Genomic DNA, 27,217 nt, shown 5'->3' with positions numbered 1-27,217 from the left:
TGCAAGGTAAGCACTTTACCAACTGAGCTATATCCCTACCCCCTCAAAATAAGATTTTTAAAGGGCTGGGAATGTAGCTAAGTGGTAAAGTATTTCTGGGTTCAGTTACCAGTAACACGCATGAACACACACACCAGAGGCAAGGTATATTGGGCATTTTGTGATTTTTTTTTTTTTTCTTTCTGAGTATACAAGCTTCATGTAGTATGCAAATCTATTGTTTGACTTTGAGGGATCTTTTCAGGATAGGGAAGAGACTTCCTGGAACACGTTCTACTCTGGCTAAAAGTTGTGTAAAAACAAAACCCTCTTTATAAATGTAAAAGACCCTTCCATAACTGTGAGTCTGTTTCCTGGGACACATTACATGTTGACCTAGTATCTCCATATGTTGATGTCCCCCTCCATTATGTCTGTCATCTTTATTCCACTTAGATACATTTATATGTCTAAGTGATTTTAAGCTGTGAGACAGACTTTTATTTAAAAGGCTGGCCTGAGCTGAGCATGGTGGCACATGCCTGTAATCCCAGGCTGAAGCAAGAGGACCACAACTTTGGAGCCAGCTCTGTAACTTAGTGTGAGACCCCTGTCTCAAAATATAAAGGACTGGCAATCTAACTCAGTGTTAAAGTGCTCCTGGTTTAATTCCCAATACACAACACCCTGCCCCGCTTTGAAATAAATAAAAATAAAATGAAAGGCTGGCCTGCTTAAACATTGCTAGCCTTCTCTACCAGGTAAAGCCTCAAGTTTGGGGAGTTGAGAGAAAATAACCACCAAAAAGTAAACCAGCTCTTAAGACTGTGAACTCTTCCATATTCTCTAGTCTCAGTCCCTTACTTTGTGGGTATAGCATCATTATGTTTGTACTTTAAACAGCACAGGTTTTAGGAAAAATGAACTGACATCCCACACTGGGTTACCATTATAATAGAAAAGAGGAAAAAAAATCTCTAATTATAGCAGGCCTCTTCCATGCCTGGCTGGCCACTGCATGGAGTTGATAAGCATACAGAGTCTTTCATATTGCTGTTACAACATGTTAATTAAGAGAATTCAGCTGTGGCACCAGCTGGGGATGTCTGGCTTTGTGGAAGATTGCAATTAGATGCTTTATTTTCTATTTTCTTTTTCCCCTTTCAACTTTGGTGGAATGCCTTTGAGTAGGGGCTTTTAGTCTCAGCAGTATAAATACTTTAATATGCCTAATTATGTAATCATACAGTTATACTCCTCTGTGTACATACACGTCATTTTATGGATTCTTATCCCTCTTCTAATACATGAAACATTTAGCCTGCTTTTTGGCTGGAGCCAGACTCCTCTGTGCATTGCGCAGGAAAAAGAGAACCAGAGGTGTTTAGTGACTTTTCCTCTGATTATGTTCTGCCCTTCTTGTCTCGCCCCTCCTTATTTCATGAACAATGGCATCTCAGTACTTTCTTAGCAAAGTCAAGGTAATTTATAAACGATTGGATTTATAATAGTCTGTCTTTCCACTAATTTGCAAATGCAATCTTTCAAAGTGTGTAGTGTTACTTTTCCCAGTCCTCTGTTCCAGGCAGTCATAGAGCGTGAGGCTGGATTTGAGAGCTCTGCGTGCAGGCACAATGCAACCCATTGATTTCTGGCATTCAACTTGTGCATAGAGGACCTGTGACCCCAGCTGTTAGAACCAGGACCTGGGAGCAGCTGCTTTCTGGGATCCAGTTCTCCAGGGATAGACCATCTGCTGTCATGTGAGAGAATCCTGGGAAAGAAAATGATCACAAGACCTCTTTGTGTTCCTTTTCTTTACACCAGCTCCTCCTGTTTTTTTCTGTCCCCTCTCACCTAGGAAAACGTGAGAAGCAAGATGAATCTGTACTGCAAGACACATGATTTCCCCATTTTACTTTCCCCACTCTACCCCACCAGCACATTTCTTCATTGAAAAATACTGGTTTCCAAGGTAGGCAGGCAGACTTCTATGGCTGACTTCTTTGGCAGAATTATTTCTACAGAGCAGAATTTCATTTTATTGTTTATGAATAACATGGCTTTGCAATTTAGGACTGGAAAGGTCCTTAACAATCCCCTCTCATGGAGAAGAAACCCAAGATTTCACATTCTTTAGCCTTGTATTCAGGACCTTCCCTGGTGCCGGATTGATTTTCTAAATTGCCATTTATTTCCTGCTAATCCTGGAAACATGCTACTTCCCACCACAAACCATCTCTTGCTTCTCTGCTTTCTTTGTGCCTTTATCTTCTACTGATTTGTTCTTCCCTTTCTCCTTTATCCTGTGGTCACAGTCCTACTTCCCCTCAAGTTGGAGTTCTGTTACCATGTCTTCCATCTCCTCTGGCCTCCTCCCCATTGTGTTGATCCTTCTTCAGAACCTCTAGTGACCCATATTGATTCTTGTTATATTCACTTACTAGGCAGGAGGCTCTTAGAGAATAGGACCAGGGACTGTTTTTCATCATTCCTCCTTCATCCTCCTATTGTCTACTGTAGTGCTTTGGTACTGAGTAAAATCTTGTCAAAAGAATGGAAGAATAAATGTACTCCTTACTCTAGAAGATTGACAAAGTAGATATTATATGATTATATATTTATATCATTGTAACTTGGTTTGGGCTCCTTAACAATACCCCCAGAGACACTGAAGTCTCTACAAGGACAGACCCTGTATAATTTGCTTTAGAATTTCTAGCTCCACGCTGGCACATAATAGATGCTCAATAGATACTTGACAATTTAATGGAGGAATTACTGTTAAGAAAGCGAACAAAACCCAAAGACAACTAGATTAACACTTGTAAATGTGTTTTACTGTCTTTTGGGTGAAAGTTATATCCAGTTTTTAGAGGGTAAGAAATTAAAGAGTGCCAGGTATAGCGGCGTACACCTATAATCCCAGTGATACAGACAAGACCTGTAGTCCTGGCAGCTTCAGCCACTGCCTCCCAACCACTAAAGTACCCATAACCTTTTATTGTCCCTTTTATTCATTGTCCCTGTCTTATGGCCGGCCCAGGCCTAACATATACCCCATAGAATGTAAGGATCACTGTGTACCCTACTCAAACCCAGTCTCGTCTCTTTGTTCAAAAAAGAACAGTTGGACCTCTGTGCCTCTACTACTGGTGAGTGCTTTTCAAAAATGTGGTTTTTACAGGGTTAGGTCACTGCCTCAGCAGATCTGTGGCCCAGCCATAACCTGTGTTTAGCAGTGTTTCATTCTTTACAACAGCCCAGGCCTCTGTGAGTAGCAGTGGCCTCTTGAGCACCTGCGAGAAGTAAACAGTGCCTGGCTCACAGATACTACCTGGCAGCAGCTGTTTATTTGGATCTTGGGCAGAGAAGCTCAGTGATCCTGTATGTGGCTGAGTGGCTCACCCCCGATTCCAGGTCACATCCCAGTTCTGCATTTAGTGTCAGCCTTCTTTTCACATACTCATCTTAGAAAAATTGTGTTCTCAGCTGAAAATTACTCCATGTCTTCTAATTGCATCTTTGGTATCTGTGATCTTTAAATATCTCCACTTTTTGGAGTGAGCAGAGATTAGTGAAAGAAGTGGTCCTTTTCCCTTCACTTCTCTGGGAAAATGTAGTCCACTGCGACATGGACCAAGTCCTGTGTGCACAGGTGAACTCCTTAGTCTGTATTCTTCTCTAGACAGGAGTCATAGCAGCTTTTGTCCATGTCCCCTGCCCTCCTGATTTGCAGGTTTGGGGATAAATGCCCAATAACATCTGTGATCAAGGAGCTCCCCTGTGGCAGGGAGAAAGGCAAGGCCAAATTCAAATCCAGACACTGTTACTCAGTAGCCATGAGACCGGAAATCATCAGTAAAGTTTTCAGAGCCTTGGTTTCTTCACCTGAACAAATTGAGTCTTATACCACTTTCCTTGTAGTGTGGGAGAACTGAACATGAGGATGATTTTGAGGAACCATTGTAGTACCTGGTGATATATATTAATTCTCTTCCTCACTACCACCCATTGGAAACTTAAATGTTTCCTTCTTAAAGGCCTGCTTTGTATGCTTGGCACTGGCCTTGGCATGAGGAATTAATGTTAGATGGAAGAATTAGAAATTAAACCACAACTTTGACCTTTGTACCCAGAAATCCAATCCTTGTTTAAACTAAACCTTCAGTTAATTGTCATCAGTTTATAGTTACCTTCTGAGGTTGAATGGTATCTGAACAGCTAACTGGGGTCCTCCTTCAGGTGGGGCAATCAGAGGGCACAGAGCACACAGCTGAGCATTCTCTGTAGATGATAGGGTGAAAGAGATGAGACCAGGTAGCCATTGCTGGTAAGGAAAAAACTGAACTTCCTCTGTCTTCTCTTAACCCTTCTTGCACCCTTAAGGGAAGCATGGTAACATTTGTTAACATACACGTAATAACCTAGCTCCCTGGTTTTGTGGTCATCCCACCCTCCTGGTGGGTAGAGGTAGGGAATAGCTATAGGCTATACTTTTTAGGTCAGTGTACTAGGATGGGGGTGGCTTTAGCACTGAGTGGCCCAGGCCTGGACTTGGAGCAGCAGGATGAAGAGGTTATCCTCCTGCCTGCCCCTCCTTTTAGCAGTCATGATAGTGGGAGGGGAGGGGCAATCAGTCACAGCCTGTTCCCCTGGGGTCCCTGAGCTGCAGAAACAAGGAGAGGTGAAAGGTTGACACGCCATATGGAGGCCATTTGTCAGCCGAGAGCAGCCTGGACTGTATAGCCAAGAAGGGAAACGGGAAGGGGCTGTTTCTTGCTGAGCCTGGAGTAAGGGCAGAGGAAAGAAAGATCTTCCTAAGTGCACATCTTGCTCGGTTTTCTGCCTGCCTCCTTTCCAGATACTCAGATATTCCTGAAACAGTCCTTTTTTCTGTTTTTGCCAAAAGCTTTTGCCCTACACCATTCCAAAAATCAGAGACAAGGGTTTAGTTTGCTATGTGAAAATAAATATAAAAATTTATCAGTACCTGTACATGCTAGGAATGATACAAGACAGTTTCACATATAGTTTTATTATTTTGAATTTCTAGCTCCATGCTGGAGAGCATACTCATGAATCTAGGAATTGCTATTGAAGAGTAAGGCTCAGAGAAGACAGAGAAGAGATAGGCTACAGAACTGGCTCTGGGTCAAACCATATTCATCTGTCTGACTGTGCATCCCAGTCCTGTTAGGAACTGTATTTCCTTCCTTTCCTTTCCCCTCCCTCCCTTCCTTCCTTGCTTGCTTTCTTCTAGCTTTCATTCTTTCTTTCTTGGATTGAACCCAGAGGCATTTTACCACTTAACTACATCCCCTGCCCTTTTTATTTTTTATTTTGAGAAGGGTCTCATTAAGTTGCCGAGGCTAGCCTTAACCTTAGGATCCTCCTGCCTCAGCCTCTCAAGTACATGCATCTCTGCATCTGACTACAAGAAGTGTAATTTTATGGTTAGATACCAATTTAGAGAATACAAGATATACCCTGGAGAGGGGATTCTCTTTGCCATTGCCTATTATTGACTCATCTCAAATTAGAAACTATTGTGTCCCATTGTAGTTACAAACAAGACAATTTTCAAGTAGGCAAAATTTTGCAAATCATAGCACTTTTCTATTAAGCATCTATTATCTGCCACATTATGTGCCAAGCACTTTGCATACAAAAATGAGCAGAACAGGGTCCTGCCCTACACACAGCATGGATGGGTAGGTGGGTAGGGAAGTGGGGAGATGGCAGAAGGGCCACCTGTGAGAAATTGCAGAGACATTAATACATTGGTAGTTTAGAGAGAGGAATGAAGATGTTATGGGAACTCAGAGGAAGAATAATAGAGCTACTGTTTATTGAACACTTAGTGTGCGACAGACCCATTTCCAGGTACTTGACCTGTGTAATTGTAGTTAATCTGCGTAACAACCAAATGAGGTAGATACCTTTTGTGTCCCTCTTGTTACATACAAATGAAGAAACTGAGGATTAGAAGATCTCCTGAAACTGCACAGTGGATAACCATGAGAGCAGCATGCAGCCAGTGCTTGGCCCGTGCTGGTAGGCTCTACCCTGTTCTGCTCATTAATCCTCTCTGGTGATAACCTCTGGGAGGTATCCTGGAGCAGGTGCCTTGGAACCTTGGAACCAAGAGGAAAAGCACTTTTCTCTGAATGTCCAAGGATTTTTGTGACTCTCTCCAGGTGACAAGAGCTTCCATGTTAGTGGCAATAAGAAAATGGTTCCTTCTCCTTGCTGGCTCTGAGACTACTGGCTGTGAGCTAGAGAGAGTAGGGAACCCACTCCTAAAATAAGATGGGTGGACTCTGGTTCAGTCCTACCTGTCGACTGCTGATGTCCTAGAGCAGGGCTTGGATTGGGCCTCTCTTAGGAAAATGGCAGTGGGGACTGAGAGGAGCCACAGAGGATGGCCTAAGCCTTGGTGGTTTGTCCCTGTGTTCTCCCACCCCTAGCACCAGTGCCACACCCTGAAAGTTTTGAGCTACAAGGTCTGTGCTTCCCTGCTCCCTGTCCCCGCTCTCGGGTGTGTGGGAAGTTCTCATGAAAAAAGGGGTCCTGGCTGGACAATGGGCTTCCTGTCTGACTGCTGGGAAGGTTTGTCTCATATAAGGGGAAGGTTGCAAAGGGCATGAGCAGTCATCTTACTTCCCTTTCACTGCAGCCTGTTTTAGACTTTTGACTGTTGGAGTGAGAGGTTAGGAAAGCAGAAGCCTGGGAAAACTGTGGACAGAAGCAGCCTTGGTATCTCTTTAAGTAACGGGACTCATTCATGCCTGCTTTCCTGCGCCCACTGTAAGCCCATGGCAAGAATCTGCCTCAATGAAGGAGCTTCTGCATGGACAGAGTTGTCTCTGGCCCCTCATGCCCTGTGCTCAGTTTGAAACCATATGATTGCAGTGCATTTATAGATGAACCCCAGAGAGGTGGTGAGGCCAGCCACCCAGCCAACTAGACAGATTTGCAAATATCAGAAGAGATCTCAGATGTGGTCTGGTTCATTGACTTCATGTGTTGAGACTGAAGCCCAAGAAGACAAGTGATCACAGCCAGTACCCAGATTGTCCTTGTCACTGGACTCTCCTTGCTAAGGCTCCCTTGGCAGGTTTTGGATGTGTGAGAAGTCAGGTTCCAAAACCTTCTGTTGTACCCAGTGCCATGGAGTGGGAAACCAGCCTTCTGGGTTCAAATCCTCACTGTGCCATTTATTTGCTGGATGACCTTGACCTTGCTGTATTTGTTCATCTGTGTAACAGTGTAACAGCAGGTTTCTTACAGGGCTTTTGTAAAGCTTAAAGGAGTTGCACATGTCAGGTGCTTAGATCAGTGCCTGCCCTGTGGTCAATAAGCAGGGACTGTTACTACCAAGCTTTCTAAAGGAGGCCTCAGAAGAAACCTTCTGACTAAATCAGATGGTCACCCTTCCTTCTCCCCCTTGTATTTGTCTGGAATGTTCAAATTCTAACTTGCCTGGGGAGATCCCACCCCCCACCCCACTTGACTGAGGAGAAACCTCCCATTTGAACCAGGCAGCTCACACTGAAGTCTAACTCTCCTCTCACTTGCAAAGCAGCCAGGTGTTGCCAAGGCACAGGCTGAGTGCAGGGGGTGGGATAGGGGTTAGCCAGAGAACCTTTGGAGATTTTCCTGGTGTTCTGACCTCCCAGCCTAACTTGGTGGCTGAGATTGCAGTCTGAGCCAGTGTGGCTGCTGAATCCACCACTGCCTACCCTTTACATGTGCATCTTTGGGCAAATCTCTCAACTCCACCAAGCCTCCTTGTCCTTAGCGGTAGGATGGAGAGGCTGGAGTACCTGCTTCATGCAGACAAAACTTATAAGAGTGCTTGGCATGGGTGGCACACTCTGTTGACAGTAACCACTATTTTCCTTGTCTTATAAATTGCACATTTGAGTGCCTTTGTTCTCTGTAATCTCTTCACCTTTTTCTCTGGCTCTCTTCTCCTAATAATCTATTGAGGTCCAAACAAAAATTGGAACTTATTATACCAAGAAAGGATTTTGAGAGCAAACACATAAATATAGGGCTTTTCTAAACAGTCCTAAGCTCGGGATCCTCAGTGCCAAATACTACCTTCTTATCATATCTGTTTTCCCCTACCTCCCTTTTTTTTAATGGATATATTATAGTTCCACATCTGCTTTTTTTTTTTTTTAATTTGTATTTGTAGATGGATAGAATGCCTTATTTATTTTTACATGGTGCTAAGAATTGAACCCAGTGGCTCACACATGCCAGGCAAGTGCTGTGCCACTGAGCTATAGTCCCAACCCCCACATCTGCTTTTTAACTGCATATTTCATTCCCTAGACTCTTTCTGCTATTTTCAGATCCCCGGACCCATTCTCTGAGTTCTAGTCAGGAACTCCTTCATTAAGATTCTGCTAACCACTACACTAACCTTTACTCGCCCTGTGTTAGGCAACTTTCTGGTACTGGACAAAATACCTGAGAAATTCAACTTAAAAGGAGAAAAGATTTATTCTGACACATGATTTCAGAGGTGTCTCAGGTTTCAGTCCATGGTCACTTGACCCTTTGCTTTGGGCCTTTGCCAGAACATAATGGCATGTGGTAAGCACGGCTTTTTACCTTATGGTGGTTGGAAAGCAAAGAGAGAGAAAGAGCCAGTGCCCAAATATCCCCTCAAAGGCAAAGAACATCAGAACTTATTTCTACTATCTGTCTGTAAGTAAGTACTCATTTATTATTGGACCCTGGTCTGACTGCTCACCTTTGGGAATCCAATACTCAGAGACAAGTGTTGGTGGGAAGAAAATCAGGTTTATATAAGGACTGGCACCCTAGAAGATGGGAAGAAGCATTCACCTCCCTTATTGCCCCTCCCCCAGGCAAAAATAATACCTTGGGGACCTCGGGTCTATGAAAGGGGTATTATAGAGAGGAAAAGAGGAGGGGCAGGGGTCGCTGAGCAGGCATGTATCTCCTTTTCCCCACTCTTCTCTGTTGTGCACATTGCAATGGATCTTGACCTCCTGGTCCTAGTCCCTGTAGTTCTTTAGGGAGACATTACTTCTCTGCAAGTTAAACTTTACAGCAGTTTACATTCTCTGTGTTAGCTGATGTACAGAACTGAAGAGTAAGGAAGGAACTTACATACATATTCTGATGTAATCTGAAGGTCACCAGATGTTCTACATTCTATAAATCTCAAGAAAGGTTATTTAGCAGTTAACATCTTAATCACTTAAGGGCAGCTTCTCTAGAATATCAAAGGGTAGGGCAAGTAACCTTGCAAAAGGACTGCTTGCAGAAGAGCAGCTATGACCAGCCTTCACCCTTTTCCCCTCCCTCCTGCTCTCACCAGTGCCTGGTAGCCACTGTTCTGCCCTGCTCTCAATTTTTATGAGATCAGCTCTTCAAGATTCTGCATACGAGTAAGATCATATGGTATTTGTCTTTCTGTGCCTGGCTTATTTCACTTAACGTAATGCTTCCAGTTCCATCCATGTTGTTCCAGATGACAGGATTTCATCATTTTTATGGCTAAATAGTATTAGGTTGTACATATGTACCACATTTTCTTTATTCATTGATCAGCTGATGGACACTCGGGTTGTTGCCCATTCTTGGCAATTGTAAATAGTGCTGCAGCAAACTTGGGAGTGCAAATGTCTCTTCGACATACTGATTTCATTTCATTTGGACATAGTTGTAGGATTGCTGGATTATATGGTAGTTCTGTTTTTAATTTTTTGAGTTATATTTTCAATTTACAATGGGTTTAACAGAACATAACCCTATATCGGGTTAAAGAGACTATATTATTAAAATAGGTTTCACTTGTTTCCTTTCACCTTTTTAATATGCCTACTAGGAAATTTAAGACAACCTCTGTGGCCCACATTATATTTCTGTGGCCTGTGCTAGGATGATTTCCCTTCTTTCCTTTCTCTCCCACCCCTCTTAGTTTGTGCTCCTGTCTTCTTTGCCCCAGCCTGTCGCCCCTCCCTCTTGCCAGATAGTAGGATCGTCTCTACCAGGAAGGATACCTGGGCTAGCTAATAGAAAAGCTCACAGTTGAGCGCTTGTGTCATATCATTGGTTTACTTTAGAGTTGGCAGTAGTGTGTGTCTGTGTCTTCTTTAGATCTTAAGCTCTTGAAGGGTGTGGTTCTGCCACACTTAACCTGTACAGCCTTCCTAGAGGGTAGGGTGGAGAAGGCCCACTCTTTCTATTGGATTTACAGCCCAGCAGGGACCGTGGGGACCACCTCAGTTGTGCTCCTGATGATCACAACTGCAGTTTGGGGAGTAGGCTGTGGAGGAACTTCTTCTCCCTTGAATTCTTAGGAAAGCTTCTCTCTGACCCTCCTTTCTTTCAGTATCTTCATTAAACACCTATTTCTTTTTTTTTTTTTTTTAATACTAAAAGTTTACTTTTTAAATTTTAATTAAAAATCATAAATTTACATAGGGCAATGTTGTTTGATTCATTCAGTATCTTCATTAAACACCTATTTCTGTGTGCTCCCCTTTGTCCTAAGTGCTAAGAAACCTAAGCTTTTGTCTAAAGCTACATATCTCAGACCTGAGTGAATACTTGACCCAGCACATTTTCTGAAGTCCTCTGTTCCTTTTTGATACTCTGGTGTTTCCTTGATGATTGCCTGGCAGCCAGAAACCTCTTTTGTTGAGTCTTCTGAAAGTGCACTAAATATCAAATTCTTCAGAGGCTTCGGGAGTGCATACTTCCCACTCCCCACACCTTGTTTTGAAGGGACCCCAGTATTTATTCCTTTGTTAAACTTAACCCTTTGACCCCAGGGCCTTTCCTGGAGCTTGTTTTACTGTGCTTGTTATGGAATGCTATAAGTGTTTGTTTTGCTTTGCCTCTTCCTTCTGAAAGACTGGGCCCTGAAACAACAAAAGCACAATGCCCAGGGCAGAGGAATGTTCTTGGTGGTTTGGGAGAGGGGCATTGGGCTGAGGTGACTGAGGTGGAAGTCTGGCCAGGCTATCTTCTCTCCCATCTGCATCCTTCAGCTGACTGGATGCACTTTCACTGAATGCCTGTTGTGCACCAGGCACCCTGAGGGATTGTATCCCCTCTCCCTGTGCACCCTGGGGGCCTGAGTGCCTGAGGGAACAATGGAATGCAAAGAGGAAGCCAGAAGTTTTTGTTTTTGTTGTTTCTGCCCCCCCCCCTTTCTTTTCTCTAATATCTGGCTTTCTCCCTCTCCCGTTGAGGGAAATGAGGGGTGTGGAGGGGGTAGGGAGAAGGAAAGATAATGGAACAAACAATACCCTGTGTACATGTATGATCCACAAACAGTGTGACTCTACTTCATGTACAACCAGAGAAATGAGAAGTTGTACCCCATTTGTGTACAGTGAATCAAAAACAAAACAAAAAAAAAAACTTTGTGTCATTGCCATATCAGATGAGTTCTTCGTCCTCTTGGGGTCAAGGAACTTGAATTCCGTCTGTGGACTCAGAGTTGTCAGAGAGAGAGAACCCAATGTTACAGATTTGTTAGCCTCCTACCCAGGACAGCGATGGCTTCTTGAAGCAGCTGGGTGATTTATTTGCTACACGGGTTTTGCTCTTCCTTGATGTCTCCCTTTCCTGTTAACGCCAGGTGTCCCTGAAGGGGTCTACTCCAATGCCTGCCCTTGGCCAGACTCTCCCACTCTGCTCTTTGGGCCAAAGAGCTGTGCTGTGTGTGCTCGTGGTGTCTTAAATGCTCTTACCTGCTCCACTTGCTTCTGATCCTTCTAAGTCCTCTTTTTTCTTTCTTGAACTTGGGGTAGGGAACATCTTGTGACACTGGCCCTGACATGCTTATTTCTTTTGTGTGACCTTCATGGATAAACATAAAAGAATTTGTATACTGAATTTATTTTAGTATACTAGGGTTGCTATATTCTAAGCAGTCTCTCGTCCACCTCTTGTCAAATTTATCACTCTTCACAGCTTTTTTGGGACAATTTTTTTTTTTTATTAATCAGTTTAGCTAAACTCGGCTACTTGTTCTCTGGGTTCAGCCTACATTTTCCCACTTGAAACTGCCACCTCCCTTCCTGATGAAATGAAATGCCATCTGAGGTGCCACTTCCTCCCAGAGCCACTGTGAGTTTCCCCACTCGAGATGCGATCTCTCCTGCTCTCATCTTGTCCTCTTTGGCACATGAATCACATTCTTTGACTCATTAGAATAAATGTGTATGCAGAGTATCTTTGGAAGGACACAGTAGAAGTCTGTGATGTGTTTAGAGAGGAACTGAACTGCTAGGGCTCAGAAGAGGGGCTTGCTTTTTGCCATACAGCCTTTCTTTTGAACTTTATACCATGTATGTGTACATATATATGCATACACATGTATATGTTATACATATTTCCCATGAAGTATGTATATATTTAAATATATTAAATATTTTATATTCATATAGTATATATTTACATATGTGTGTTTACATATATATATGTGTGTGTATATATATATGTATGTATGTACTTATATTTTTTCTCCATAAGTTGTTTTCGGTAAAAGTATTATTTAAATAACAAAAACCCAATCCATAAAACATTACAAGGAAACTTTGGAGGGTATGTTTATAACCTCTGAGTAGGGAAAATGTCCTTAAACCAAACGGAAACCCAGAAACCATGAAGAAAATAATTTTTTAAATGTGTGTATGAGAGTGTATGTTATATCCCTATTTGGCTGCAAGTGCCAGGAGTGCTTATCTTATTATCCTTATTGGGGGAACCATAGCATACTGATCCCTATGCAGTAATCAATAAATGTTAGTTGAATTAAAACTAAATTGAATTGCAAGTCACTTCTTTGTAGACCTTACTTTTTTTCACTTATAAAATGAGTGCTAGATGACCTCCAGGGTTCTACTCAAGATTCTGTGGATATGTGGGGTGCGCGTGCGCGTGTGTGTGTATACATTTTTTTTTTTTTTTTAGTTGTAGGTGGACACACAATACCTTTATTTTATTTTTATGTGGTGCCGAGGATCGAACCCAGGGCCTCCTGTGTGCTAGGTAGGTGCTCTACTACTGAGCCACAACCCCAGCCCTGATATGTGGGTTTTATAGGCAGAAATACATAGCAGAGCAGAAACAGCCCGAGAATCTGCAGCCCTTCCCCCTGAGAACCTCTTTCCCAGCATATTGGTCCTGTCTTTGAGTCCTTGCTGCTCTCAGGAAATGAGCTAATTAGACACAGTTTGAGGAGAACCAGGGAGTAAGTCGGGGAGGCCTGTGGCAGGCTTGCCACCTGAACAAAAGAGGGCAAGGGAAGGGGTAAAGCAGTTCACTGACTTCTAGTTCCCAGAACAGCTTGGCTCTCCTGTCAAGACTCTGGCCCAGGTATATGGTGGGGAGGTCAGAGGGAGCTGAGGGGCTTATTGGGTTCATCTCTTATTTCAGAGAAACTGCCAGACTTCTGGATCCCTTGGCACCTACTCTAGCTCTTTTTGTTAACAGTTTTTTTAAAATGTTAGGTCTGGGGTGTAGCTTAGTAGCAAAGTGTGTGCCTAGCATGTACAAGGCCCTGGATTCAATTCCCCTGCACTACCAAAAATGAATAATATATGAAAGAAAAGAGAAAATGGGGCATCTCCACTGATATGCAACTTTAGCCATGTTCAGTGGCACATACCTGTCCAGTGACTTGGGAGCCTGAGGCAGCAGGATCACAAGTTCAAAGCCAGTTTGTGCAACTCACGGAGAACCTGTCTCTAAATAAAATATTTAAAAGGGCCGGGGATGTGTTTAAGCACCCCTGTGTTCAATCCTCAGTACCAAAAAACAAAAACAAAACAGACCAATGATATGCAGCTTGAAGCAGAAAACTGTCACCTCTCTTTCTATCTGGTCTCTAACCTCCAACCCATCTGGCAGTCAGCCTGCTAATAACATTCTAGATTAGAGAGAGGTGGTGCTGGGAGAGGCTGTAAGGGGTTAGGGGATTGGAGCAAGCCAGCACCTTATCTTGGATAGTCAGACACTGCCGTGTGACTCCCAGCCACTCCAAGCCTGTTAGAGGAAATGAGAAAAAGAAAATGACCATTCCAGTTCTCATACAGATAGATGTCTGTGATATTCAGGATTGGGGTGGGTTATAGTCAATAAAATTGAATTTCCTTTGGAAGACATTTGGTATATCTTGCATTTTAAGATGTTTGAAAAGTTGAAGTTCGTGGGTGCCTGTCCATCGTGCTTTCCTCCAGCCCAACCTTCCAAACATTGATCCCTTAGTGTCCTCATTGGGCCCCTCTCATTTTGGCTGGCTGCAGCCTGCAGTGCACTGTGTGGAGCTTCAGTTTTGCATTCTGTCCCCAGGAGAATAAGAGGTCACCTGCCTCCTCCTGCAGACCTTCCAGATCCTCTTCAATTACTACAGCTATGTGTTCCAGGGCACCACCACACGTAGGCTCCATTGCCATCTTCTTAACTGATCAGTTTGAAGGAATGAAGGGGAGGTGACTTGATACATGCACCCCTTACAAGCTACTCTGCTCCTGGGTCAAGAGTAGGATATGCTGGTGGAAAGAGCCCAAGTTCAGAATCAGCCTGACTCTGGTCCCAAGTCTGCCTTCACCCTGCCTTGAGTTTGGCTAAAAATCACTTCACTTTTGTGGGCCTTGTTGTTCTCATCTTCAAAGCAGAGAAATGATAACTATCTCATAGAGTTGTAAGGATAAACAAATAAGACAGGAGGTAAAGGTGTTTTTAAAACTAGACTGTTATATGTGGACAGAAAAATACAGGACATACTATGGGATAGAGACAAGTGATACCAGAGAATGGTGCACAGAGGTAGGGAAGCCTCCCAAGAAATTCATCAGAAATTCTTTCTGAGGCTGGGTATGGTGGCACTTGCCTGTAATCCCAGCAGCTCAGGAGGCTGAGGCAGGAGGATCTTAAGTTCAAAGCCAGTCTCAGCAAAAGCAAAGCACTAAGCAACTCAGTGAGATGCTGTCTCTAAATAAAATACAAAGTAAGTCTGGGGATGTGGCTCAGTGGTTGAATGCCCTGGAGTTTAATCTCCAGTACCCAAGGAAAAAAAGAAAAAGAAAAAGAAAAAGAAATCCCTCTGAGGTCAGAACATTCTTCCTATTCCTCAGAGTTCTTTCTGGCATTGATGTTCCTCATGAGCTAACAGTATTGTCATCTCCTCTCACTCTGACTCAGAACCATGTCTCAAGCTGAGAGTTGTGGCGCAAGCCTGTAATCCCAGCATCTTGGGAGAATGAGGCAGGAGGGCCTCAATTTTGAGACCAGCCTGGGCAATATAGAGAGACCCTGTCTCAAAATAAAAAATAAAAAGGGTTGGAGCCAGATGAGGTGGTATACGCCTGTAACTCCAGCCACCTAGGAGGCCAAGTCAGGAAGATGGTAAGTTTGAGGTCAGCTTCAGAAACTTTCTGAGACCTTGTCTCAAAATTAAAAAATTACAAGGACTGGGTATGTAACTCGTGGTGAAGCACCCCTGGGTTCAATCCCCTGTACCAAAAGAGAAAAAGAGCCATATCTCCTGTTGAGTTGTGGATACAGTTCTCTGAAGACAGTGGGGAGGGAGAGGAAATGTTTCAAGCGGACTTCCCTGTCAGTGGCACCCTAAATTCCAGGGCTCCTGTTGAGGCCCTCAGAGCCATGTCATCGTGTCATCGAGAGGAGATACCCACCAAAAGCCTCACTGCTCTCTCTGTCTTTGCAGTGTGTCCCCTGCCCCCGCAGCCAGAGAATGGTGGCTACATCTGCCACCCCCGGCCCTGCAGAGACCCCCTGACAGCAGGCAGTGTCATCGAGTACCTGTGTGCAGAAGGCTACATGTTGAAGGGTGACTACAAATACCTGACGTGTAAGAATGGCGAGTGGAAGCCGGCCATGGAGATTAGCTGCCATCTCAATGAGGGTCAGTCTGCAGAGGAGAAAGGGTGTTCTGGGCTTCTGTTTTCTTTCAGCTCCTGGGAAGTGGCGCCTTCTGCCTTCAGAGTGTACATGGCTGTGCTGCAGCACAGCTGTATACTTGATGCCCTGTGGCTTCCCTTCCTTTGGGATTTCATATCTTTGTGGAAAACACTGGGGTTGCTGGTGCATGTCCCATTAGATTCCACTGAGCCACCAAGGGGCTCCCTATCTTTACTGAGGCATCTGCCCTGCTATGTAAAACCCCTTTGATGTTCAGGATCTCTTGTTTGCCTAGCCAAGTCCTGGTGACCTTTGACCATATTCTACTAGCACAGTGAGTGTGATGCTAACACCTTCAGGGTCTCTTTCATTTTTCCTTGGATGAAAATGGACTGTTTTGTTATGGAGCTATTGTCCAGCTAGACTCTAGAGGCCCCTTCTTCCCTCCTGCCTCCTTCTATCTTACATGACAAGAAAATTCAGCCACCTGAAGAGAAGAGAACATGACCATCTTCGTGTTTTATATGTGGGCTTCTAGAACAGAACACATTGAGCCTGTGACGACCCAGAGGAGGGTGGGCATCAGCCTCATTTACAGCCAAAGCTGTAGGACCTTACTGCAGAGGCTTATTGAAGCTCAGTTCTTCTAAATTATCCTGCCATGGGGAGAGAACATGGGTGACTCGATGTGGTGGAACCATATGCCCATTTTAATGGTTGATGTTCATCAACCTACTATGGAAGGCAAGATCAGAGTAGTTTATAAAAGTAAGCTCTCCAGGGTTAAGTAAGCTAGCATCAGAAGTATTGAAAAGTCTGGAAGTGAGGAACATTTAGTATTCAGGAAACAGAAGGAAATGTTCCCTTTCCAGGGGTACCATGTGAACATAGGCCATCTCCATTGTCCTCTTGAAAAGGTATAGCCACTAGATATCTATGTATGACTCTGCAGGTGGCATTTAACTGTATCAGCTTTAAAGTTCATGTTTTATGTGTCTGGGTACAAAATGATTCTGACAATGGCTTATTTTCATAGACAAAGAAACCCACACATCACTTGGGGTTCCCACACTGTCCATAGTGGCTTCCACTGCCAGCTCCGTGGCGCTCATTCTCCTCCTCGTGGTGCTGTTTGTGCTGCTGCAGCCGAAGCTGAAGTCTTTCCATCACAGCAGGTGAGCCCAGCACCTCTGGTGCTGCTTTGGAACAGGCAGCAAGCATCACTGTGGGTGCCGGCTTTTGACTGGCCTAGGGAGGCTGGTGGCCTACCAGGTCTACGTGTCCTAGGAAAGTGGACAGGGAGGGCCCTGGTGTGCCTGGCACTGTGCTTGATGCTTTGCATACATTATCTCAATTCTCTAGGAACATTGCATTTGAGGGAGGAAACTGAGGCTCAGGGAGATTGAGCCATTCATTCAAGGTCTTACCTTTAAATGACGTAAAGCTGAGGTTGGTCCTAAACCTGTTCAACTCCAAAGCCATGTCATTTCTGTTTCATCAGTAGCTCTCAGAGTGTGGTTCTAGCAGCAGCATCACTGGGAGCTTGTTAGGAATGCATATTTCCAGGCCCTGCTCCAGACTGCCTGAATGAGACACTCCAGATGATGGTGATACTCACCCGTGTTACCAGCCCCTGCCCTGAACTCTTGGCTTCTACTCCTGAATGGATCTTTGGTTTGGAGTGGAACCCTGATGTACAGAAAGCTTCTCAGTGGTTTTATTGTGGTTTGAGAACCTTTGCACTACACTATTTAAGAAACCAAGGAAGTAGGTTTTCTTGTCTGCATTTATCACTCTCCTTTTTCTAATATAGTGCATTATCCATGCCAGGCTGTGTTGGGAGAGGTGGCAGGGGTTGGGGGCAACCAGTGGTGCCACCCTGATGGCGGTGACCCTGAGTGTGTCTCCGATGGCAGACTTTCCCCGCTGGGCTATCACAGCTCTCTCGGGTTGCTTGTCATCCCCGGTGGCTACCTCACTGCCCCTTGAATACACCTTTTATGTTCATTCACAGTTCCACATCAGTCACCGTCATACAAGGAGGGCCAAACTAAACCTTCTATAAAATACTCTAGGTTTAGAACTTACAGATAATTATCGGGCTAAATTTAACTCTGTGATTTTTCTTTCTTCCTTTTATTTTGCTTTGGAGGGAAGAGTAGCAGTTATTTTTAAAAGTTAATAGAATAGAGGATTTTTTAAAATTTATTTTTATTGTAAACAAATGGGATACATGTTTCTGTTTGTACATGGAGTAACAGCATTCCATTTGCATATTCATACATTTACATAGAGTAATGATGTTTGATTCATTCCGTTATTTTTTTCCTTCCCCCCCACCCCTCCCACCTCTCTTTTCCCTCTATACAGTCCCTCCTTCCTCCATTCTTGTCCCACTCCCACCCCCCATTAAGTGTCATCATCTGCTTATCAGTGAGATCATTCCTCAGAATAGAGGATTTTAAGGGAACTGTTTACTTGAAAGAATCAGCTATTTCCACTGATCTAGTGTGCATTTCATTTAGGTTAAGTGGTTAAGTAGTCTTATATTCTGTGTATTTAACTAGTAAGTCTGTTAAATGACCACCTGATTTTTTTTTTTTTTTTTTTTTTTTTTTTTTGCCTGACTTGAGTAGAAGGGGGATTGGGTTTTCATTATGGACCCTATTTAAACTTTGTACTGTGTACATGTATTACTTTTTAAACCACAAAAATTTCTTTTGAATAGCAAAAGATAAACACACGCCAGCACACATGCACATGCTTTCTATGCCACCTCGCCATCAAGGTTTCTCTTCCTTCTAGAAACCTCTAAGGGTGCCACTTCTCTCATCCTAAGGGCACCCTAATTAAATTAATCCTAATTTAATTATTTAAATTAACATGGATTTTATCTGCAATTTCATGTAAGAAAATTGAGAGCTACTAACAGTGCAGCAAAACTAGTGTGGTCTCTCAGAAGATCGGATCATAGTATGCTGAGCTGAGGAGACACAGCATTGCCTGTGTGGCAAAACTTGGCAAAAACTAGCTTGAATTCTAGTCCTGAAGAAATGGTTAGGCACATCCAGATTATTGGACATCCCACAGGACAGCTGGCCTGGATTCTTCAAAAGATGTCAGTGTCATAAAAGAAAAACTAAATGGACTATTCTAAATTAATGGAGATGAAAGAAACGGGGCAACTAAATGGAGTGCATGATCCTTAATTGGATCCTAGATGAAAACAAAAGGGACTGCAGCTGAAATGGATCTATTTTTGGCTAGTCTGGGGAATCCTTATTACAGTGTTATACTGGTGGTGAATTTCCGGCATATGCTGTTGCTGCAAGTGCATAGGAGAAATGGTGCTGAGGAGGTACATGCTACACACCTTACTTTCAGATGGTTCCCAAAAAAGGGTATATGTATGTGTGTAACACAACTGTGGATAAATCTTACATATAACGTTGAGCTGAAGAAGCCAAAGACATACCTAACACCTAAAGTTACCCTGTATCCCATTCGTAAAAGATCAAAAATGTGCAGAACTAGTGTTGAAAGATTCATAATAAAAGATTCATATTTAGACAATAATGTGATTAAACTAGAAAGCAAAGGAGTGATTTCCATGCTAGTCAGGATAGTGGTTATTGGGGTGGTGTGGAGCAGAAGCAGCTGGGACAGGCATGACTTGTCTAGGGTATGGCAGGGCTCCCTTTCCCAAACAAGATAGGAATTTTTAGTATTTTATGATATGTGCCACCATCACTCTCTTATTTTCTCACCTAGCTGTGCTGGCTTTGTTTCTAGTTCTTTAGGCTCTTAGCTTTTGCACAGAAGTCTGGATGCCTATGTACCCATAGGTTAGGGACACAGTCTCTGAAATTGGGTGGAACTGGATTCAAGTCCTATGTCCCTCTCTTACCAGCTCTGACTGTTGAGCAAGTTACTGAACTTCTGAACCTCATCTGTACCACCACACTCCCCCCAGTCCTGGGGATTGAACTCAGGGCCTTGTGCACACTAAACAAGCACTTTACCACTGAGCCACATCCCCAGCCCTCCTCTGCATTCTTGGTGAGGATCCGGTTTGGTAAAGTGGGTTTTTTTTTTTTTTTAGTGTACTTTGTTTTTGCAGTAGTGGGGCTGTAACCTAGGGCCTCACACATGCTAGTCAAGTGCTCTGCCACTGAACCACACCTCAGCCCTGTCAATTTGTTTAAAGCATCTAGTGCTATGTCTGGTACATAATAAATGCTTAGAATTCAAGGCTTTGGTTGGCATTATGGTATTTTTTTACTTATCTGGGTGTTTATTCTGATTCTTTCTTTGTTTTTTTCTCTTCCAATCCAGGCGTGACCAGGGAGTATCTGGGGACCAGGTCTCCATTATGGTGGATGGAGTCCAGGTTGCACTACCTTCATATGAGGAGGCTGTGTATGGCAGTTCCGGTCACTGCATGCCACCGGCTGACCACAGAGTGCAGATTGTGCTGTCAGAAGGGTCTGGGCCTAGTGGAAGAAATGTACCGAGGGATCCGCAGCAGCAGGGCCAGGGGGCCTGCTCCTCTGCCAGTGGAGAGGATGAGACCCCAGGCCAGTCTGGACTATGTGAAGCCTGGGGCTCCCGGGGCTCAGAGACTGTGATGGTACATCAGGCAACCACCTCTTCCTGGGCAGCGGGCTCAGGGAGCAGCCGACTGGCGCACAAAGAAGTGGCAGATTCCGAGAATAGCGACATACAAAGCCTTTTATCCCTCACATCGGAGGAGTACACAGATGGTAGGTGGTGTATGCTGAACAGGAGGAATTATTAGTTGTTTGGAGTCCTTGCTGGGAGTGAGGAAGGACTATGGTCCTCTAATCATTGGTATATTTTCAGCAATGAAAGAAAATACCTAGGGCTTTAGCCTATAAAATAGGATTTCACCCTCAGAACACCAGGTAGGACTTTGGGCTTTGTGTAGGGAGAGCAGTCACTGTTGCCTGTGAATGTTGATGGTCTGGAGTCTCTGTTGCTGTCGATGACCACAGGCTGGGCTAAATGAAAAGATGGATGGTGGGGTGGGGGCGGGGTGTCCTATTGTAATTTTTATGTTCCCAAGAGGTCAGGAATGATAAGGAGACCTGGGATTCTATTGCAAGGAAAACAGGAGTCTGTCTCTTCCAGTGCAGATTGTAGCTTCATTCTGAATAATAAAGAGCATGCCCAATTCTGCTGAGGTGCAGCTCAGGGGCAAAGTGCTTGCCTCCCATTTATTTGCATAGCCTGGGGTTTGATCCCCAGTTCCAAAAACGAAAAGAAAAAGAAAAAAAAGGAGTATGCCTGCATGCCTGGTTCTGTGCTCATTAGTTTTCTTGTACTATCTCAGTGAAACCTACAATGATCCTGAGTAGACATTTATTACCATCCCAAGTTTACAAATGGGGAAACAGGTTCAAGAAAGGTAAGTCACTTGCCCATTGGTAAATGACAACTGAGATAAACCCGATGGCTCTGGCTCCAGAACTTATGTTTCTAACCCTACTGTGCCATGCTGCTCCCAGGTAACTCTAGCTCCTTTTGCTCCTTTGTAGCAAACTACCCATGAAATGAAATCACTGCCCCCTTACATTTCTGCATTTGATGGAGTCTAGAGGTTCAACCTTGGACTTGAGCCTTTCACTTTATAAAATAACTTAGAGGGAAATTCCATTATAGTTCAGGATGTAGACTAAGCCTAGAAGTTTCCCTTTCGATGACAACACCCTCTATACTCAGAGAGCCTGAGAGGAAATTTCATACTTTTAGACACTCACTAAGATTGTCTCACACTAAGAGTGTCTGAAAGTTGGAAGTTTTTGAACACAGATCGTGTTTGCAGTTTCCCAACTATCAATAGCTTGCCCTCTTTTTTCTTGATTGGCTAGAGAGATGGCAAAGGACCTCAAAAGTTGACCCAGGTTTGGATATGGGGGCCAGTGACTCCCAACCACATGTATTAGGAGATGTGTCTAAGAGCAAATTGCAGCCCTTGTCCTCCCTAAGCAGCCAAGGAGGTACCCTGCTCTGCCCTTCCTCACAGCCTTGCTTTGTTTAGTATTGAACAAGCATTTTTGAGAGCCCATCTTACACTTGGTGCTGGATGAGATTTCCAAACTGACACAAAGAAATAGGAAACACACTCTGCTATATAGAGTGTTAGTCAGAAAGATGGTGGGGCCTGTATGAGGGAACCAGTGGAACAAGGAATTTTAGGGTTCTCATCAAAACGCAGAGCTCAATAACACAACATGAAGGTTAGGGAGTTTGTGGCAGGCCAGGCCTGAGCTGTCCAGGACTGATGGTATCATAGGATGCCAGGAGCTTGAGGCACTGTCTAACACCGCCTCCCATTGACAGATGAGAAGACCAAAACCCAGAGGGGGCGATTGTCCAAGGTCACACAGCTGGCAGATGGCTTTAAGGAGGAGATGAGAATTAAGCAGGACCTTGTGGAGGGAGGGTTTAGGAGAGAAAATGGAAATGACTGGACCAGTGGAGCAGAGGCAGAGAGGAGGTTTCTATTGTTGGGACTAGAAAGGATTTGAATACCAGGACAAATGTTCAGATTTTATCACACAGGCAGTAAGAGGGATGAACCAGAAAAGCCTGTGAAAGAGGCTGGGAATTTTTGACTACCTTGAAGTGTATCTGTAAGGGACTATGAAGATGGATCACAAGTGCAATGGAGGAACCCCCTGGGATAACCACTGTCCTTCCCTCCCTGTCTTCCTGCAGATATCCCGCTGTTGAAAGAAGCATGAGGGCTGCCTCCAGCCTCTCTCCTTTTCTGCAAGGGTCCTCTCTGCCCTTCCTCCCTCTCCCATTGGGTCTGAGCACCCTGTACTTTCCAGCCACCCCACCTGGACACCTGAGCTGCCACCTGTACATCTGTGTGTCTCTGAAGGCCTGCAGACCACCTCGCTGGAAACTCAAGGAAGATTCTCGCCATCTGCCTGGACAGCTGGAGGAGCTGGCTTTGTGCCTGGCTCAGCCTTCCCATCTGTCAGGGACATATTTGAATGTGTTGGATCGAACTCTCCCTTTTCCTGAGCTTCTGGGTCCCTTCCAGCCAGCTCTCTGGTGGCAGCCCCCACAGTCCCTGTGGGCCTGAGCGCCACCGTGTTTACTTGTGCCTTCCCTCACCCTCCAATTTCCCTGTCATGCAGGCATGTTGCTGTCCATAGGCCTTGGTGGCTGCTGCCCCTACACACAGGGCCTGAGCCTGGGGCTGGAATTGCTGCCCCTTGCAGGAACATGTCCAAGAGTGAGAGCTCCCAAGGGAGGAGTGGCCCTCGTTGGGGCAGAAGTGTGGGTCCCTGGGCTTGCCCTCGGCTGATTCTGGTGGCACATTTCCTTGGCTAAAAATGGAGGATTTGGGAAAATTATGCCAAAGCCGTCCTGGCACCCAGTTGTCCAGCTCAGGTGCAGCCTTTCGCTCTGTCAAGTTGAGAGTTTCCAGAAACATCCAGAAGATCCTGAGGGAGAGAAGGAAGGTGACTGATAATAGTTCGCTTCCTAATATGCAAGTTCTCACTTCCTGCTTCCAGATCAGCTGCTTGGGCCACCGCTTTTCTGTCTCCCTGGATAAGGGGAAGTTGCATGCTGCCTCCTGAGCTTTCTTTCAGGCAGCTCTGGCTTCCTGGCTGCCCACAGGGGCCTGAGGCACATCATGCCTAGGGCAGGAGAGTTGCTGAGATGCCATCAAATGCTCATCTGGTCACTGGCAGTCTGGGCAGGTTGCCCCTTTTTGAGTTTGTGGTGATGGAGGGGAGGCCAAGAGGCACAGACCAAGTCCCCTGGTAGCTGCAGGCAGCTCCAGCCCGGTCCTGAGGATCCTCCTCACCACGGTCACGTGCCTTAGTAACTGTGCCCAGGAAGTGACCTGTGCCCTGCTGCACCACTGCTTTTCCTACTTCTGCCCTTCCCTGCACCCCTACATAAATCCTGGCTGGCAAGCCACTCCTTGTCTTCCCTGCACCCTAGGGAAGAGCTGAAAAATGGTTCATAGCAAACCTGGCCTAACTGGCTAAGGTGGGCCAGTAAGTGCCCAGCAGCCTGACTGCCAAGGCCCCTTTAGACTGAAGCCTGGGTGTGGGCCCTTGGTAATGAGGGGGTGTTCCAGCCACTTCTGCCAGGGCCTCCCCTGGCCCTGTGTTGAATGCTAACAAGGCTGGGCGGATGAGCTCCGACTGGCTGCTCCCATCTTCAGAAGATAGATGTGGCATTAAGGAATGTTTGCTTTTGCTTTTGCTTTTTTATCCCCTGAAGCACTGGGGCTGGGAAACTTCTAAGCTGACCCTGTGCTGTACCTCTGCTCCTCCCCTGAGCCTCTGGGGTGGTAAAAATAATAAAAGGCCCAGTGCATTTTCAGTACCTGACTTAATAGGGTTAGCTCCAGGTGTGGGTGGCCTTGAAGATAGGGGAGCAGCCACCTCCCAGCCCACTCCTCCTCTGCCTCCAATCTCACAGCGCACTTTACTCCCTGGTCGTGGTCACTCCCGGCCTCCTGCCTCCCCTCATCTTCCTTCCTCTCAGGGTGAGGGCAGTGCCTGCTGGACACTCCCACATGTCCCCTACCCAGGAGCACCAGCTGCTGTGCCTCGAGTCCAGGCAAGTGTGGCCAGCTGGGAACGAGGTGAGAAGGTGCTAGAACTAGAAGGCTGACACCTGAGGGAGGTGAGACGCACCTCCTGGCAGTCGCTGGCATGCCCCCCTCCCCAGGGGTCCTGAGGCCCTCCGCTGCCTTATAGACCCTGGGCTCTCCTGCACCCTGGTGCCGTCCTTATCTTCTTCCAGGACAGAGCAGGGGGAAGTGGGTAGGAGAGAGCTGAAGTCTCACTTTGGAGCCTTTAGCTTTTATTTTCCAGTCTTTCAAAACCTGGATTCTATTCTAGAATATTTTTTAAATGGAAGATCCTACCCTTTTCTATCTGGTTACTCTGGGGTTTTGCCCCCTGAAAGATTGCACTTTTTGTGTGGGGTTTATTCAGCCACATAGGTGACTGGCATGGCCCTTGGTAAAACGAACAGCCTTCCTTCTGGTGCCTCCTTCTCTCTTGCCGTGCATTGACACCACTCTGGGGATCACAAGCCCGGGCTTGCCTGCCTGGTAGGAACGTAAGAAGCCTGAACAAGTGGGCCACCCCCTCCTCAGGTTTGAGGAGGCTGCCCTCCCGAGGCTCCGGGCTTGTGCAGGCGCTGCGGCTCTGCCTGCTTTGCTCCTGATGTCTGGGTCAGTTTCTTCCTACAGTTACTTCTCTTTCCCCCAAAGCAATTTCTTAACCATCAGCCATGTGCTACTGTTCCTGGGCCTTTTGGGCTTTGTCCCTTGTCAAGGGATTGGGGACTCCACAGCTGCCTTGAGGTGGGGCCTGGCTGGAGACAGGGCCAGTGTCACGGGCAGACTGTTAGGAGGCCGCCTGAAGCCTGGAGCAGATGGGAAGGAACAGTAGCCACAGCCGTGCTCTCCTGAGCTCATTTCTGGGGGAGCCCTGCAGACTTGTCCAGGAGAAATGGTCAGCACCAAAGGACTTACAGAAAGACGTTTTGTTTCGTTTTGTTTGCACACTTGAGCTGACTCAGTGCAGGTTTTATATCCTGGTGACTTGCAGTCACATTTTAGCAATTTTAAGAGCCAGAATATGGTGAAAATCACTTAAAATTTCCGTCCCTTCCATGCCTTAGTTTAGCAGGTAGGCTCTGTCTTTTGCCATTTCTGTATTTTGTGTGCTGTGCTCCTGTTTCACTGGATGTGAACTGTGAAATGGGCCGAGTCCTGGCCACTTTGTGAGTTTGGTTTTATGAGGCATTTCAATGTACATTCTACAAGCACTCCATTTGCAAACAGAACTTAAACCAAGATTGTCTTCCCATTCAACTTGCCCTCCTCCTCCCACCCCCAGCTTTAAAGTTCTGTGGAGAAACCAGGCGGCAAGATGGACAAAGGTATACCTTTCCTGCTTCATGAGTGGTGGCATGGGGATAGATGGCACTTGGCCTTTTCCTCCTAATGCCCACGGAGTGCTCGAACCACTTGCTTCCTACATAACAATGTTGCTTCCATTTCTGGGGAACATCCTTTCATAGAGAATGGAATATGCTGCAGACATTTCTAGACTTTTTCCTCCTCCCCTCTCCCCTTCTCAAAGAGCAAAAAGGGGCTGGAAGGGAAGTGACACAGGCTTCACAGGTGAATTCCAGGTGCACATGCCAAGGACAGCAAGGCTAAGAACTTCTTGTGGGCCTGTGGAGCCTGCTGGGCCTCCTGCAGGGCTTGCAGAATATTTTTCTCGGCAGATGTTTGGACTGAGTGGTATGATAGCTGGTTTCCTAGAGAGGGAAAGGTGGCAGGCCCAGCTTTGCTGGGAAGTGACTCTTTAATTTCCAGTTGAAACCCTAGTAGAATTTTGAACAAAAACCCCAGTGTTGAGCCCTCTGCCAAGAGCAGAGTTAGCCAGAGGGGATGCAGGGCAAAGCACTTGGATTGCCAAGCAGGGAGGTGAGATGGTTGTGGGTTGTATGGCAGTGCCCACCCCTGCCCCAGCTTCTTAAGATTGTTGCGCCACTCTGGGATCCTTTGCAGAATGGTACTCATGTAATGGTTTCAGACAACACATGCATAATTGACTGTGCAGGATGTCACTCAATCAGTTTGGGTTTGCTTTATTTTATTTTATATATATATTTTTTGGTATCCTGTACATTGCAGTGGGTGTGAAGATAGTATTTTAATATTTGTACAAAGTTTAATTTAATTTTAATTGTTCTATGTATATAACTGCATTTCTAAATAATAATAAAAAATTCTTATGGAGGCAGTTGTGGGAGATGTGATCCTTCCAGAGGATTTTTGCAGAATCCCTGCATTGAAAAGAACAGATGTGTGCATGAGCTCATGAAGGGTTGAAGCACTGACTCTGGGGCAGGGTGCCTGGCAAGAGATGCAGTGGGGAGGTGGGCTGTGGCACAAGGGAGTGTGGCCACCGGCGTCGTTGCCTTATTCCTTGTTCAGGTGCTCTCAGGATGCCAACCTGTGTTCAAGCTGGGATTCAGCAGAACACTAGACATTGTGTTTTGGGCCTTTGTGGAACGTCAGCCGTGCCGGGAGGGCAGAGCACCACAGAGGCACAGGGAGTGTGGCAGGGCGGGCAGAGAACTCCTTTCGGATGGAATGGCATTGAAGCTGAGATGCGAAGGGCCGGTACAGTGGGGTTAAACAGCAGGACGCTCCCTGTGCGTAGGTGCAAGTGGAATGGACAGCACATTCTGTTCAGGAAACCAGAAGGAGCCCTGTGGAGCTGCGCTG

The 27,217-nt window shown here is 45.4% G+C and overlaps 1 protein-coding gene across 11 annotated transcripts in view; it reads left to right on the top strand.

Moving 5' to 3' along the window:
* The window catches only part of SUSD6 (sushi domain containing 6), a 95,215-nt gene extending 68,490 nt beyond the window's left edge, over positions 1-26,725 (top strand). For all 11 annotated transcript variants that reach the window (XM_079127133.1, XM_079127142.1, XM_079127141.1 and 8 more), the window contains 4 exons: positions 15,713-15,910; positions 16,943-17,081; positions 20,242-20,669; positions 22,648-26,725. In XM_079127133.1, coding sequence (XP_078983259.1) covers positions 15,713-15,910; positions 16,943-17,081; positions 20,242-20,669; positions 22,648-22,673 — 791 coding nt within the window. In that variant the 3' untranslated portion in view covers positions 22,674-26,725. The remainder of the gene's footprint in view (positions 1-15,712; positions 15,911-16,942; positions 17,082-20,241; positions 20,670-22,647) is intronic.
* The last annotated feature ends 492 nt before the right edge of the window (positions 26,726-27,217 follow it).

This window comes from Sciurus vulgaris (assembly GCF_902686455.1).
Source record: "Sciurus vulgaris genome assembly, chromosome: 2".
Taxonomy (NCBI): Eukaryota; Metazoa; Chordata; class Mammalia; order Rodentia; family Sciuridae; genus Sciurus; species Sciurus vulgaris.
Note: the sequence above shows the minus strand (reverse complement) of the source record. Positions and strands in the feature narration are given on the sequence as shown.